The 16,729-nt window shown below is 37.4% G+C and overlaps 1 protein-coding gene across 2 annotated transcripts in view; it reads right to left on the bottom strand.

The window, feature by feature from the left end:
• GNAL (G protein subunit alpha L) overlaps positions 1-16,729 on the bottom strand; it is a 180,613-nt gene that overhangs the window by 98,957 nt on the left and 64,927 nt on the right. Inside the window, exons 1-4 of one of the 2 annotated variants that reach the window (XM_053947183.1) lie at positions 15,738-16,369; positions 15,280-15,352; positions 14,392-14,446; positions 14,098-14,217 (exon numbers count right to left, since the gene is read on the bottom strand). In XM_053947183.1, the coding sequence (XP_053803158.1) occupies positions 14,098-14,217; positions 14,392-14,446; positions 15,280-15,352; positions 15,738-15,876 (387 nt within the window). In that variant the 5' untranslated portion in view covers positions 15,877-16,369. Of the gene's footprint in view, positions 1-14,097; positions 14,218-14,391; positions 14,447-15,279; positions 15,353-15,737; positions 16,370-16,729 lie in introns of those variants that run through there. The other variant, XM_053947174.1, reaches the window with a different exon arrangement.

Raw genomic sequence — 16,729 nt, forward strand, 5'->3', positions numbered from 1 at the left:
AGTTGTCTCTTTTTTCTACAGATTTTGCTATCACAAGCAGGAGAACTAATGAAACCTGGATATACTGTCATTTGTCTCTGTAGTTCGTTAAACCTCTCACTAGCAAAGTCAACAGCTTTGTCTTAACTCTGCTCTGAAACCCCTATTCTGAAGACAAATGCAAAACACACATCTCCAAAAAACTGGCAGACTACCAAGGATAGCACTTGACACAGGACTCAGAGTTTACTTCCTCGTGGCAATAGTTGGGAGCTGTCACTAACATTTCAAAGCTACTCACTGCCACCCTCCACGAGGAGAACCTTCTCACTGATGCCACAGACTTTAAACAAACTTGTTTTATCCTCCAAATTCTATTTTCATTTCCATATACTCCAGCGGCTACAGCTAACAGCCTCTGAACTGGATTTTTCACCCCACTGTTAGCCACCAGATGTCCTAGGTCTTGAATAGATTAGAACCATGTACAGAAGTAGGAAAAATCCAGTAGGAAAAATCTTATACATAAATGCACATATGCATGCCAGTGCACACACTCATGAAAACAAAAACTCCTGCCTGCTGGTTTGAACTGGAAGTATCTGAAGGCATGCTCTTTGCTCCTTTGAGCCTTTAGAGATAATACTCCTGACTGCATTACTTCCCACAGCCATTTTTTTCTGCTTTTAGGGAGGAAAATGTCAAATTAGGGAATGTGCATAACTCTCCATGAGAAGTGAAACATGTGCATCTTGCCAGGAATTAGTTTTAAAACAATCAACATTTGGAAGCACAAGAGAGTTTTGTGTATGCTGTTATAGTCTGCTACACTGTCTGACATAGCACCCTGGAAAAACACGCGCTATTTAAGAGAAATTATCACTGTCTGTTTATACAACATGGCCATGACAAAATTAGTTAGATAACTAATGAAGTCTTAGATTAATTCAAGACATGATCACAGAAGATTTAGTTTTGGAAAAGAAGTCCCAGAGGCTTTCAACCAACATGCCCATAAAAGCTCTATGAACATAAAGTGGCAAATGTGTAAGACCAACTGACATGACCTTGTATTTTCCAAAGTTTGCCAGATTTTCTGAAGTTTTTAACTTCTTGAGCATGAGCCGATTCATGTCACTGAAAATGCAGATGTAAGTGCCTGGAACTGGGCACTCGTATCTCAGTGTATTTATGAGCTTGTGATTGTTAAATTCACTGTTGCAGAATATCCCAAAAATGTGAACTGCCATACAGCATGGAAGAGAGGAATTTTCTCCTCTCCTCAACTTCATTTCCTCCCTCTGAACTGAGAGGCACAAGAATATGTAATTACAGTTTTTTAAATACTAAAAATTGTATTTGGCTCCCTTTCCTCTTCAACTTGGAGTGATCTCTTTCCACGAGTAAACATATCCAGTTTACTTTGTCTCCTCTTACTCTTGATGCTCTCCTCTGGACTCCATTTGTGTACTTCTTTTTAAATTCAGTTCCCAAAATTAGACACAATACCCCAGCTGAGGACTCACCATTGCCAAAGAGAATGGCATAATTACTTCATGCTTTTTTGTACAACAGCCTTGTTAATGCATCCCAGAATGAGTTAACTTATTGTTTGTGGTCCATTACTACAACAAAGAATTTTTCCTGCACTACAAGCAGTTTCTTTGCATCCTGTATCCTCTTCCATTCACTTCCCTAGAGACTGTCTGTTTATTCCTGAGAGGCTACCAGAAGGGGATGACTGGCTGACCTGCTGGAGACAACCATGTTTGACAGACTTTAATGTACGGATTTAGTATTACCAAGACCCTAGAGCAACTAGTTCTTAATTGCTTGTACTGCTAAAAAAACCTGAAAAGGGAACGAACTGAACTATTTTCTTTGAAATGTGCTAGTCACAACTGATAGAGAAAATATGATGAAGAGAGGTACAGATTTAAAAATTAAATAAGTCAATAAAAAGTATTTTAGCAGTAGAAAGAAGCCTTCTCTAGTAGCCACTCCTTACTATTTCTGCTTTAATCACAATCTACAACACTTTTCCCACAGACCACAAGTGCTGAATCATGTAAGACCTAAAATAACAAAATTCTGCTACTTGCAGCATTTCCCCAAGGGAGATCAAAAAGTTCAGACCATTTTCTCTTAGTGACACACAGCATTAGGAACTGCGAAAAAAAGGGGCATTTTGTATTTTTAAACATTTTATTTCTCTAATGAGAAGGGTTCAAAACAATGGTGTTCTTTTCTGCTAAATCAGGCAAACCGTAATGAACGATTAAGGAACTATGAGCAGATTTGAAAGCACAAATGTACTTTGTGGTACTGTAAACATTGCCTCTCCAAAATCAGGGTGAAGAGCAATTTATTTTCCATTTTAAGAACAAAAATAAAGTGTGGTCTCCATCTGTATGGAAGAAAATATTAGTCATGGTACCTAATTTTACAAATGTATCTTCCTAAGTCATACATGGCAGTATAGCAAATGAGAAGACATGTCATTACACATGCAAGAATAAAAAATTGAATGCAATGGATCTTTTGAACAGACTAGTCAACATGTATAACAGATCTGAAAATACCTGAGGTAAGGATAATTATCATTAATAGTACCCTTTGGGCTCTGCTAATGTGTTGGTACAGAGGCCTTCACGCACATTCCTCTTACCTGCAATTGTGCTTAAGCTCTCATAGAATTATAAAATAATATACTGTAATTAGACAAAGATACCAGCTCAGTGTCAAAAACTCCCCAAACCCTACCAACAGCAAAACACCAAGAAACGCCCCCCACCACAATCAAAAAGACTAGATAACGAAAAAGAAAACAACACCTTGAACACTATTTGTAGGATGGGTTTCTCATTGCCAACAGGGTCTAGTAAAACTAGAAGAGCAACAAGAATGAGGAAAGACACAGAACAAGCCCTATAAGAGAAGTTAAGGAGACTCTTTAAGTGTAAAGACAAATATTTGGAGGTACATGAGGGGGGCAATGTAGGAAAGATGAAATATTTCTAAAAGAGAAACTAGGGAAGACTTGTGGGCAGCAGGCTTGGAGGGAAAAATCCCAACAAAACAAACAAAAACCTCCAAATCAATCAAATCAATCACGTGGCACTTCCTCATACAACACATACTTAAACTGCAGAACTCACTGCCATAACTGAAAGCTCACACAGGTGGGGGGGCGGGGAGGGGGGGCAAAAAAAAAAAAAAAAAAAAATTCCTGGAAGAAAAATCTACCAAAATTAAATTAAATCCATAAATACTACTCCCAGTCAAAAAACCTCAGCCGTAAATCCATAGAGACTAGGACAACCAATGTGGGAAACATTACTATGTGCAGGTCCCCTTCTTAAACTCTTTTTCCTGTTTCACTATCAGTCACGGTCAGAGATGAGATCTGGTACTAAATGAACTCGTGATCTGAGCTGGTACAATATTCTTATGGTTTTATTGAGCTGTGCAAATCAATTTAATGTAAATTATCTAGGACACTGTGCATAAAACCTTTCCTTCTGCACAGAAAGTTATGCTGCTGCAGCCTACTGTTCAGCAAGCTTTTAAAGATATTATTATTAAAAAACCCCACAATATGAAAATGAATCACAGTGATTGAAAAGACCTACTGTTCACAGCTTAATAGCATCCAGAGAACTGTCATTTATCTGAAAAAGATTTTGCTTATTTCAAGTTCTGTGCCAATCTCTAACCTACACAACTTTACCCACCCCCAAGAAAATCCATAAAAGTGCTCAACGACCTCCCAAATATAAAATTAATGGGGAAAAATTATTTGCTTGTTTTGTTTTTCAATTGCAAGTATTTGTGATTTTTATATTAATATCACTGCATAACCGGAAGCTCAGCTGCATGAATGATGTGCTGGCAGTATTAGCTGTGCATTAGGGTCCATATATATCCAAGTGTTTAAGCCTTTGCAACATTAGACCCTTGGGAATATAGCTGCTTAGGATGACTTCTGTATTTATGGAATATAATAGTTCTTGCCAGCCTTTCATTCACCAGTGAGAAGACTCAAAACCTGCTCTAAAGAACTGAAGGCCAAGGACGAAATTTAATACTTTATTTCTTTAAAATCCAGTGAATACCCTCTGCAGTTTGAATGCCTGGCTCTCAGAAATGTCAACAGCCATCTTCCTCTATTGACATGATTTTTAGTCCCTAAAATTATTTTTTAATTATGATTTCTCACTTACACATTCCCTGACTTATTCTTTTGGTCCATGATATACCCACACTCTGCTGTTGGTTAGCGTGTTAAGTTTGCTGCCGTTAAAATCTAGGGAGAAATTCAGCAGATAACAACAGTGATTAGAAATGCTAATTCTAGGGGTGGAAAAGAAAAGCTCTACTGTTCAGCTAAAAGTATGCTATCCTAAATAAGCGAGTCTTCTCTTCCCAAAAGGAACAGGCAGCATTAACATCCTGAGATGGAAAGAAAAGCTAAAGTTAGAGGACACCTGCCTGCCAGAAAGAATATTCTCGCTCACATTTTAAAATCTACAAATCCTATCATGAAGACTCACTCTGCTGTGATACCTGCTGGAAATCTAATAATTACTGACAGGGTTTCAGTAGGATGTGGTGACACCTGACCTCTTCCTAGAGTGACCATATATTTCCTACATAGTTTTTTCATTCACATTTCTCCTCTGCTTTTTCTTTTTGTTTGTTTGGATTTTTTGCCCGGAGCAGGCACACAGCCTGCATCAAAGGCACTCTGGAGCTGACTGACAACCAGGTCCTGCTGCTGTTTGTGGTCAGTCGTAGGTTTGCAGGCAAGGGGCAGTTTGTTGTCTGCACAGAGGGCAGCAAGGACACACTTTCCCCTATTTTAGTTAACTTATTCTTTGCCTTTTCTTGTTTTCCTACATGACAGTTCTTAAATTTGGTATTATTTAGCTCCTATGAAAGAAAGTATGTGGGTGTATGTTAAGAAAAGAATGATCTGCACAGCTCTGTCACTTAACATCCTCTGGAAGTGAGGGTGGACGTGATCAAAAAGCATTCACCAAATTAACAGAGATAAGAGGAATTGCATATCTTTAGCCTATTTCATCTTGCTAAACAATTTCAGTTCAAACCAGTGGGATAATTATTTGCATTAAAATATGTTTAAGTCCTACTGACAGCAGCAAGAAAACTCAAATGTAATGAATTGCCAGAAGTGTCAGAAAATGTTTCCCTTTAAAAGAAGATTTAAAAGGCAAAGTTCATCTCTAACATCGATGTAGCAGAAAAAATTCCAATATTCTATCTTGCCTAAGGATAAATATCCTTTCAAAACAACCAGCACAGGTTTTTAAAACAAATACTAGTAGATTAATTGCAAGAGTACACTTTAAACCAACCGAAATGAATCTACTGATTTAAAGCAAGAAACCCTAATCTGCATGCTTCATGTGATAGCTGGCATGCTTACAACCAGAGGTAGCTCCATTTCAAGAAATTATTACAAGTTTCCAATGTAAAAGGCAATATGAACTTGAAACTGTGTTGTACAAATTACATTCTCCTCCTGACTCCTTTTAAAGAGAAGGCCCTGAAACTTGAATTGAATCTCTTTAACTACAGCAAAACAAATTATGTGACAAGGGTGACAGAACAAAACCATAAACATTTTGTGGAAACTTTTAGCAGTTAACTGCAAATGTGCATTGCCTTTTATCTGCTTTATAATGCCTTTTATCTGATTTATAATAGCCCTACTTATATTTATTATAAAAAGCTTCTTAGATCCTCAGAGGAAAAAAATTGTTCATAATACCTTTTGGTTTTTAACCTATCTATTTCAGTGTATGCAAGGTATACATGAAGTCTTCTATTCACACTACTTAGCTTGTTCTCTGTTCCTCAGCTCAGGTTGCTACCTTCTGCAAACAAAATATCCTGTCTGTGTATGCAGTCTTTGTTGACATTAAAAGAGGTAATCTGCTGTTGACAATAAGTACAAGCCATGGATGAAGCTATGGAGGTGATGAAAAAAACAAGCAAGGTCTAAGCTCAACAAGGTTGCAGAAAGAGAAGCTGTGATCTCATCAGGTGCTGAAGAAAGGGGAATGTAGCTCTTTGCTGCTGTGCAGATGAACACTCACTTCTTTGGAACACCAAATAATGACACTAATATTATTTGAGTAGGTGATAGTCTCTGTTCCATAGGTTTCCACTGGCTTCAGTGACAAGGTGCATACATGTGATGATTTACCTATGATCTGTACACTTTTATCATGGTCACTGAAGTAAAAACCAAAGATTCTCCCTGACTAGTAAACATACTACTTTTGCAGAGCACTCAAGAATGGCAAAACCAGCAAATCAACTGGCGATCTTTGGCTTAAATAATTAATTGATAATAAAGACAATTCTGAAACATACTCTGCTATGTCTACCTTTTCTCTGGCTGTGATGGAAAATCTGTTTTATTGTAGTGTATAAATAGTGGCAATTCATAAAAAATTTCAATATCCTTCTGAAAACTGCCACTTTTGAAAGTCTGAAATGTCATCATCCTTTGACTAAATTGACAATGTGTCTTCATTAAGAGTGTGGTTATTTTTTGCACTTATTTACATTTACTTCATTATAATTCAGTTTGATTTACACATAAGTGGACAAACAAGTGAATTTCTTGCCATCATTTGATGTTCATGTCAAATTTTAATATATAAACTCCTTGGTAATTAAATCTTCTACAGAGATTTCAGTGCACCTCAACAGTGGTAAAAAAGACAAGTAATTCTTTTGTTTCTTGCCTTAAAAAAGATTGAGAATCCGGATCAGTTTGTGATTCTGGCCAGACTACTACACCTCTGTCAAGCATCACCACAGGGATCAGTGCTACTCCATTGGCCGTTTTTCCAACCTTTACCTCCTAGGGTGGCACAAGACTGCTGCCACCTCTGCACTGGAGGATTGCTTTCAGAAGATACCCTGGCAGCAGCCACAGCTGTGAAAGAATTCAAAACAGCAGATCCCGAAAGCAGCCACACTTTAAAATAAATCTATGTCCTTCACAGGTCTGTGGCCAGGACAATGGTAGTACAGGCTTTAACCTATTGAGACTGTCTTTCTTTAACTCAAAATTAGGGTGTACACTGAAAAATACCTACTCAAAAATATTCTAATACATACTCAAAAATATTCTAATGTTCAGAAATGATCCTCTAATACGTTTCTGGTTCAGTCACTCCTACTTAAAATGATAATTCAAGTTATTAGTCTTTCTATTGCCATCAAATCTAACATCCAAATTTAGATGTAAAAATATTTTTATCCTAATAAAATGCAATATAAGTATATGAACTTTTCATCTCAAATTGTAGCAAAAAAGGCAGAATGTGACACTTATTATTAATAATTTGCAGTAGCTGACTAGATGCTGGACTGACTGTAAAAAAACCCTCTAATTAATTTGTATTAATAGGTACAAAACTTGGAAGAAATACCAGAAAATGTCAACAGGTTTGGAGACCGCAGAAATAACTTAAGTTTTAATTAGCAGCAGCAATAATAATAATAAATGATAATATCTTTCCAGTTTCACAATGAAAGTCTCTGTGTTGTGTGATCATAATAAATAAATCAGGCTGGATAAAGTGTGAATATCACCTCACTATCTGGGAAATCAGACTCACAGCATAAGACAACAAACATTTAATTTGGTGTTACTATGATGATGTAATACTTAATGTAACATTGAAATTTATTCACAGGCACCATTGTTCATATGACTTCCTCAAATAACTGCCTTTTCAGAATGGAATTAATTATTTTACACTGTAAGCTATGAAAAAAAATACTCTAAAAAATGCAAAGTACTTGTGAAAAAAGGGAACCTTTTCCAGATATTTCAAAGTTGAATCTGTTCTTAAAAATATTGAGACAGGAAGGCTTAGAAACAAAATTTAATATCTGCATCTTTATTTTTTTTTCTGAATACAACTCCTATTTATTAACTTTGGATCATTTGTGATAATGTACAGGATTTCCTATGGCTCCCAATCCCAGTATTTCTACTGCAAACTGTTGGGGGCCTAAGTAGATCCCTGAGCTCCTTTCCGGGGATACAAATTTAATTCTTCACTTCTCATTGGTATAAGCTGTTGTGGGTCAGTGAGTTTGACACAAGGGATGGAAGAAATATGTTACACTTTTATTACAGAATACTTTATTTTAGGCTTGAACATCAGTTTTTTTGTCTAATGCAAACACCATCCCAAACACAAACTGTGCATTTTAAGCAAGAAATCCTGACCTTCATAGAAGAGCTGTACTTTATACACAAACCAGTCCCATTTTAAGCTCCAGTTGCTTTCAGTAAAGTCAGAGTATTTATTAAGGCAATAAAGTAAAGGAATTAAAGAAAACCATGGTAGAGTTTTATAATTTTACAGTTCCAGCATATATTATAAATTTGAGAAGTTCAGATGTTTTGAGATTTGTTGATTTGGGGTTTTTACCTTTTTTTTCCTCCTCCCAAACTGTCCTATATTTGTTTGTAGAATGATCCCAGTTCCAGTCTTGTATTTTTTAAACTACACAGTCAAAATAATAACTGATTATTTCTGAAAGCACTACTGGATTGATTGATCCATCAAAAGCAAATGTACTGCTTACAGAGAACAAGAGCAACAGAACAACTAACACTGAAGTATTTTTTTGATCTCATGTATGAAATGCTTGTAACTTTAACACTGACTAATCAGAACATTAAGGAGTCAGATTTAATGCAGATTTTTGCAGATTTAATGAAAAGCAGAAAACTTAAGTCACATCTGCATGCAAACAGGTATTTCATATGGAAGAAAAGCTATTGCTGAGCTTTAGCAGAATCTGCTCTTCACATGAAAAGAGCTCAAATTCATTATCTGCTGTTAACGCATACTGGACAGCATGAAAAAAAACTGCTACCACAATAAAAAATTTCATGGGTTACCTCATTGCTTCTTCTCCCTAATATCCTCTACTTTTCAGCATCAGTTCTGACAATTTTAACCTCTGTATGAAGATTAAGGAGCTGCCAACAGCTGTAACAGCCTATGTGTTTTCAGCTGTCCTTCTCTGTCAGCCTTCTTCATTAGTTCTTCAGGTGTTACTAATTCAGGCCAGTAATAAGGTTGCCAGACCAACACAACTTTATTGTTGTCCGGCCTTTCAAAAACTTCCTGTGTTTGTTTAAATATGAAATTAAGTGTTTATGTAAATATGAAAATCTACCAATGTGCATCTTAGATCACAGAACACCACAAATGACTTCATTTTTAAATGTCTAATTGATTTTAAAAAGCTAATATTGATATTAATATTGAGTAATGTTAAGTACTGCAATCACAGGTAGTTATAAAAACCTGTGTTGGTTCTACCCAAAATGGTAAACAAAGCCCTAAAGTAAAAATTTGGATAGAAAGAAAAAATCAAGTGAAGCTATTGAGTGGCAATATTCTCTGCATTCTCTCTTTTACATTTTTATTGTATATTTTCACATTCACAAAAAAGATGGGAAAATTGTGAGTTAATTGAAAATTAGAAAATGTAACGTGACGCTATTTTGTAACTTCTTTGGGCTACATGAAAGGGAAATTTAAACAATTTGTGGTCAAATAAAGTTACAGCATTAACTGTACAACCTAAGCAAGTTTAACCATATATAAACCATACTTATCAAGTTTTTTTTAATCCAGGATAAAGACTTTCTACAGCCCCACACTACACTTCACCTAAGCGAGATTTTCAGTTGCTTCAAACATTGAGATGCACACTGAAAAGCAGCCACATCCAGGCATCAACACAAGATTGAATTTGAATACCAGGTATCAGAAAAATTTGAAATGCTTAACAAAAGTCTGTGTAACTTCAAATTCTGAGCAAAAGGATTTATCTTTCTTTACCATGTCTTTATAATATGAATATGATGCCCTGATTTTTAAAAAGAAAACCTGATGAAAAATTAAAGTCATCAGCTAGAACTCAAATTGCAATATCTGAAAATGTAAAGCAAACCGTAGACCTGATTAATCTAAAGTACTTTCCCTGTCAATGCCCACATTAACATTTCATTCTTAACAGCTAAATTAAAGAGCTTGCCTGACTAATAAAATAGCTTTTAAAATTATATTTAAAACTCACACACTAAAATCAGCACAAGGGACTGCATCCACACAACTTATGAAGTTTCCAAAAAATACATTGCCTCCCTAAAACATTCTTTGCAAAGGAAGATGAATCTTTTTGAAAACTCTCCCTGCTCCCTAAAACCTGTGAAGTGTTTACATGTTCTCTACTAAGCAGATGATTCATGTTCGCTGGTAACTGGTTTGCATGACCAAACACTTGACAATGCAGCCCAGGGGGTAGGTGACCATTGCTTGCTATAAACCTACACAAAACTGATCAGATGAGCTTCATTCAAGACATATTTTAAGCAAAGCAACTTCATTTGGCTACTTTTGGGGAAGACAAGAGGTAAAGGAATTATAAACTGAGCAGTTTTGTAGTTCCCAAAAAACTGAAAAACTTTATTCATAAAGACAACTGACCTTGAGTAAACACACACTTAGATAATACACCACAGCTACCAGCATAATATGGCCTTAATATGTTCACCCTGATTCACAAAGGACAAAATAAATCTCCATCAATAAAGGATTAAAATTGCAGCAGGTCAATTCCTGTTAACTTTAGCAAATATCAACACATTGCCAAAAATAATAAAAAAAATCCTTTTTGATAGGGCATGCACGCTACTATTCCAGTGTTGAAGCACTTTCGCTGATTCTACCTTTGAGCAAAGATAATGCCTAATCTGGTCAGACAAAAATTTATCTTGATCCCTGTCACAATTTCAAGGAAGAAAATACAGTGGACACTTGACTTATTTCTATTTATCCATTTTGTAAAAACTCCAGCTCTAATTCTTATGATTTACAGAATTAGAATACATCAGTCAGCCAGGAAATACTTTGTGAAAATTGTACAGTCTTTTATAAAAGTAATGTAAGACTATGTAAAAATTATAAAAGAAATCCAGAAAGCTTTCAATTTTTTATACCAACTAAAAGAACCATCAAGGTAGCAAAACCAACCCATATAAATACTGATTTTTTTAAAGCAAGTAAAACTCTTGTGGGGGGCACTCCACAGACTCTTAGAGCAATGTTAAAACACTGTAAAGAGAAAACCATTTGTTTTAAAATTTGTATCACTACTAAATAAAATATTCTGCTTTCATATTATAGAGAGGTATGTAATTAAAAAAAACAGACAAACAAACACCCAGAATATTTTAGTCTAAATATGAAGTCTTCAACTTTACTCAAGTTTTTGGAATTTCAGTCATAAATTGCAATTAAGAGTATGATTTTGCCCACAGGAAATCAGTATTTTCATATCCACTTATTTTAAGGATAATTTTCACAATTAAATGTGTATTAGTTAATTTGTATGCAATTTAAGAATGTCTGTCCAAGCACACGCAATATGGCACAAATATGCTCAAATTAACACCTCAGGAGTGTTGGTCAGATTGTACCATCAGTGAAGTTTCTGCATTTCATCAGGGATTTCTCCTTAAAGATTCCTGATAAGGTGCAGTCATTTTCTCATATTTGGCATGCAATGTATCTGAAATCCATCTTCAACTAACACACATCGATTTTTATGACAAAGATTACATGGCTAATGTCATCCAAATAAAATGACACATCTGTAATTCAAATTGCAACACTAAGGGTCTTTAACAACTCATTACCATTCATATCGTCACAAACCCTAAAATTGTCTCTTCCCTCATTCAAAGAAGGGTAACCTTTGTCACTCTATAGAATTTGCCAAAATGTGCCCCAGAGCAGCCTACATCCCCCTTCACATCTATTTTGAAGTAAGGATGATTAGCCCTAAAGTCCTGCATGTCTACTGCTAAATACTTGGTTTGGGCTCAGAAGGCCTTACTCCATACATCAGCTATTAATTACAGAATCAGTAATGCTTAGCAGAGGATGACTGACTGATTACTATCCAAGTATTTATTTTTATATCTGTCCTTATCCAAAAATACTAAATGGGTCAATTTTTTTTTCAGCTGGAAACCTAATTTTACTTTATCATTGGCTTAAACTGGAGTAAAATCAAGCCCTGAAGCACAATAGCATTTTTTTTTCAATCTGCCTTGCTCACAAATCCTCCTGGAGATAAATAACATTCTAAACCAAGAAAAATCTAAAAGCCCCCAAAAATCTTGGCATGCTTTACATTTTACAAATATTAAACCTATGAATTGAGTTGAGATGAAAACAGATGGGAAAATATGAAAGTGACACAGAAATATATTTACTTCTAAATCAGCATTAGATTTCTTTACTTCTTTTAAACTTTTAACAACCTTTTAAATATTTATTTTAAATTAGGACTAATAATTGACACTATTTAAGCAATATGATGGTATTTTCAGAAAACCTATTTAATTAAAAACCACTTATTAGTATTTTTATTTTAAACCAAAATGGACTTCGAATTGAGATTTCAAATGAATTATTAATTGTTTCAAAGTCCACTGGGTCCTATTCTTTTCCCCTCCAAGAAAGTTAAATTTTCGTCTATATAAAATACCAAGCCGTGAGTCAAATTTAACTAGATATAGCCAGCTTCTGTGAAAAAGGAGAAATTTTGAAAGCAATAATAAAATAAAAATATCTCCAGCACTATGAAAAGTCCAGTTTAGCCTTCTTTTATCCCAGAAACTCAAAAGAACATATGTACTATAGAGAACTGCAAAGTACATGTATCACCATTTATTTACTCATCTAAGGATCAACATTAAAGAAAAAAAATCCACATAAAATGAGCAACAAATACCTCAGAACTGTAATACCTGCATAAGACAAATACTTCATGTCAAGCTCACATTCCATTCCTAAAAAGAGTTTCTCATTTTCACTAACTTACATCCACCAATTGAGCAATTATGCAATATGTGGGTGTACCTTGCAGTCGTTTTTTTTTTAACATCTGCATTCTGTGTTAAATTCTAACTGTACAAGATGTCTGATAATTTTTCTTTATCTTGAACCTTCAAAGTGGTAGGTTTACCAGAGGCAAAACCACACATCAGAGAATATGAGTCATATAATAAAGAAATGACTCTTCCCCTTCTCCCCCTTGCACCCTGAAGCTATAATAACCTAAAGACACTCTATTGTAAATGGCTTCTTTGGCAGTATTGATAGCATGTACAACTTGCAATCATTTAGGCAACAAATGAAGATATTTCAAGTCCTTACTGTATCCATAACAAATTGCTTTCAGTACCATTTTAAGACAAATTAAAACTGTGCTACAGCAAAAATAAAATTCAGAATGTCTATGCACTTGCTTTCTTGTCATACATAAAATATGAAACATTCTATGCATGTGCCTATAAATAATAACATAAAAAGATAAAAATAATGTACGATGCCTATGCAAGTTAATCTGAAAAGTATCTCTCATTTGTATTCAGAAGATCAGCCTCCATGCAGAAGTCCCACATTGATTCCATATCAAATTAAGGCAACATTTACATACAAGCAAACCACTGTTCATGCCAACTACAATACATGAGGAAGCAAAGCACCTCACTTGACCACTGCTTACGCAGGTTTCCACTCTGAAGTGCAGTAAGTATGGGAAACAACTCTGAGGCCACTCTAGCCTTTTATTTCCTTTTATATCCTTTTCTGCAAGTAGACAGTTAACTCCTCAGACTAACATCCTGCATCTAATTCCACATAGGAAATCAGCTTTCAACAAAGTCTTATTTGATGTGTCAATATGTAAGATTGCATCAGAAAATCTGAAGAGAACTAAATGCAGAAACAGCATTTAGAAACATTAGCAAATAAATCTGTAACAACAAAGAACTACTACCACTAAAACCTTGCACCACTAAAACAGGTGCAACAACCACAGTCTTGTAAGAAAGTTAACAGAGGCGATGCTGGCATAAGATCTTTCTATGACCATCTTCCAAAAAGTAAATAACCCCAATGTTTCAGTAAATCCAAGTGAAGCAATATATTCCTCCTCGAAGCAGAATAAATCAGTGGTGTCTATTCTTACCTGTGTATAGTCAAAGTCAGAAAGAGGAGCTATACTCTTGATGTAGTCCATTCGAAATTGGTTTTCTGGGTTGGCCAATGGAACTGGGGGTATTAAAGTGCTCATAGCTGAAACTATAGTCTAGAATTGGATAAAACAAAAAAACAAACACATTAATCTGGATACAGGATCAATAGAAGATAATCCAATCTGATCAGCAAAATGGGATTTCTCTCATCACAGTCTTGGAAAGCATAATCCTTATAATTTCCAGTACAAACAAGCATGTAAGAACAGTATAAAGTGTGTTCTTACCACAATCGCATCTTTAACGTTTTTCCGAATATCCAGTATTTTCTGTTTCTTTTCTCTGCATTAAAACAAAAATATGAACACTTTGATTTTTTCTTCCAAATCAGTTCAGTCACTTGCATTTAATTTTTTTTTTCACTGATTGCTTGTTTATCTGCTCTTCCAACATTAAAACATACTAACAGTAAAAAAAAAAAAAGGCAAGACAAACAGATTTTGCCCTTATCCATTTTCTTGCATAGTATGAAGAGCAATGCACATTCATCCCTAATATATTTTTTAAATCATTCAATCACAGCCACATCTGCAAAGCTTCCCCTGATAGAACTGGAAGTCATTCTTTCATTTCTACAGCATGTTGTAAACATGCTCTAAATTAACAACACGTAGGTGAAGGCCAACAAATATCTAAAACGAATGCTATGGATTAATAATGATTTCTGGCAAAGACTTCTTTAGAGAGAAAATGATGTAGCCCCACAAAACAGGAGGATTTCTAACAAATAGGCAAAATTAGTTTCAGTTTTATGCTAACCCCAGCACCGGAAAAACAGCACACAGTGTCATCTGATTATGATTTGACATGTATTTTTGTATTACAGACAGATGCAATATTTGGTTATTTGCTTCTATGTAAAAAGTAGTCGCCATATTGTTGCTACACAGGGGCCTGTCAAGCGCTGCAGTAGCAACAGTGTAAAATACAGTAAAGGGGCCAGAAGGAGAAAATGCAAACATACAATAGCAGCAATTTCCTTATTCGCACTCCCCTCCCTCCCTCAAAACACAGTGTCAAGCCACCAAAACACAGGGGATGAGAGAGCGTACTGTGTGTTAACCTGTTTCCAACATTTAAGGAAAAATAAGTCACAAAGTGTCAATAATTCTTACTCTGAATTAAATCCATTGACATGTAGGATTCGCATTTGTTTCACAATAGTGCTTTTTCCTGACTCACCAGCCCCTAAAAGAGAAAGAAGGAAAGGGAGAACATTGTGATACACAGCTCAGGCTAGGTGGTCGGAGAGTTTTTTTGGTGTTTTTTTTTTTTTTCTCTGTGTTTTGTTTTTTTTTTGTTGTTTTTTTTTTTTTTTTTTTTTTTTTTTTGGACGCGACAGCATCTCCCACCTCGGCAGCATTTCTGTATGTGTGCATCCATGTGGCTCAGGCGCTGAGCTCGATCTGTGGACGCCTCGCTTATTGCTCAATACAGCAGCCTACATTTTCCATAGCCAAGGCGCACGCCGCATCTCCCCTCTCGGCTGCGCCCGCCGCCCCGGCGGGCTGGGGCTGCTGCCCCCTGCTCGCCCTGCTCGCCCCGGCCCCCACCTCTGCCGCTTCCTCCTTACCCAGCAGCAGCAAGCGGTGTGTCGCTTTATAAGCCAGCCTCTCTTTCTGCAACTGCTTCTCTATTTTTTTGTTGGCTTCTCGCTGCGCTTTCTCATCGATACGCTGATCCTCCGTTTTGCTGTTGCCCAAACACCCCATAGCCGCTGCTCAGGGTGGATGTCAAATCGCTGCCTTCTCAGATTTAGTATTTACAAGGGGGAGGGAGTTGGGGGGGAGGCAGAAGACAAGTCTTTATATCCGTGTGTGTCCCTGCGACGGTTTCTCTCCGCTTCTTCCCACCCGGCTCGCTCACATAAAATGGTCTCTGGCCGCTTTCCGATCGCAGCGGAGTTGGCGGCTTCGCTCCCCACCAGAGATGCGGAGAGCAGGCGGCAGAGGTAACCCTGCCCCGGCGGGGAGGGGGTGGGGGGAGAAAGCTGTGCAAAAATGCCTAACATGCAACGAGAGGGAGAAAAGGGCTCCTCCTGGAAACCAGCCGGGTGCCGCTCTCCGCTCTCCCTCCCCACCGCGCACACAATCCCTATATTTCTCTGTAAAGGTCTATTTTTGTCTTCCTAACTCAGCACTGCCTCTTTCTGCGAGACCAGGAAACAGCCCCGCTACCAGCCCTACGCGCAGGGAAGCCGAAGGAGAAAGGTAAAAGCCGGACGGATCTACCTGGATCCTGCGGGGCCGGGGCCAGACGGCGCCGCGGGGTCCGCGCCCCCCGCCCCGGGCCGCCCCCGCCCGCCCCGCTCGGCGGCCCCGGCCCCGCGCCCCGGGCGCGCTGCTGCCGCCAAAACCCGGAGCTGGCATCGCCGCCGCGGGACCTGCGGCCTCCGGACCCTCGCCCGCGGCCTGCCGCAGGGGCAGGGAGCAGCGGGACGCGGCACTCGGGGGCTTTTCCCGACCTTTCCCCGCGTTCCTCGGCGGTACTGGAAGAGCCTGGCCGCTACCAGAGCGAGGGCTGGCACTCCTGGGTCTAGAATCCCAAGCTGGCACAGGTGATGGC

This window comes from Vidua chalybeata, chromosome 1, assembly GCF_026979565.1.
Source record: "Vidua chalybeata isolate OUT-0048 chromosome 1, bVidCha1 merged haplotype, whole genome shotgun sequence".
Lineage (NCBI taxonomy): Eukaryota > Metazoa > Chordata > Aves > Passeriformes > Viduidae > Vidua > Vidua chalybeata.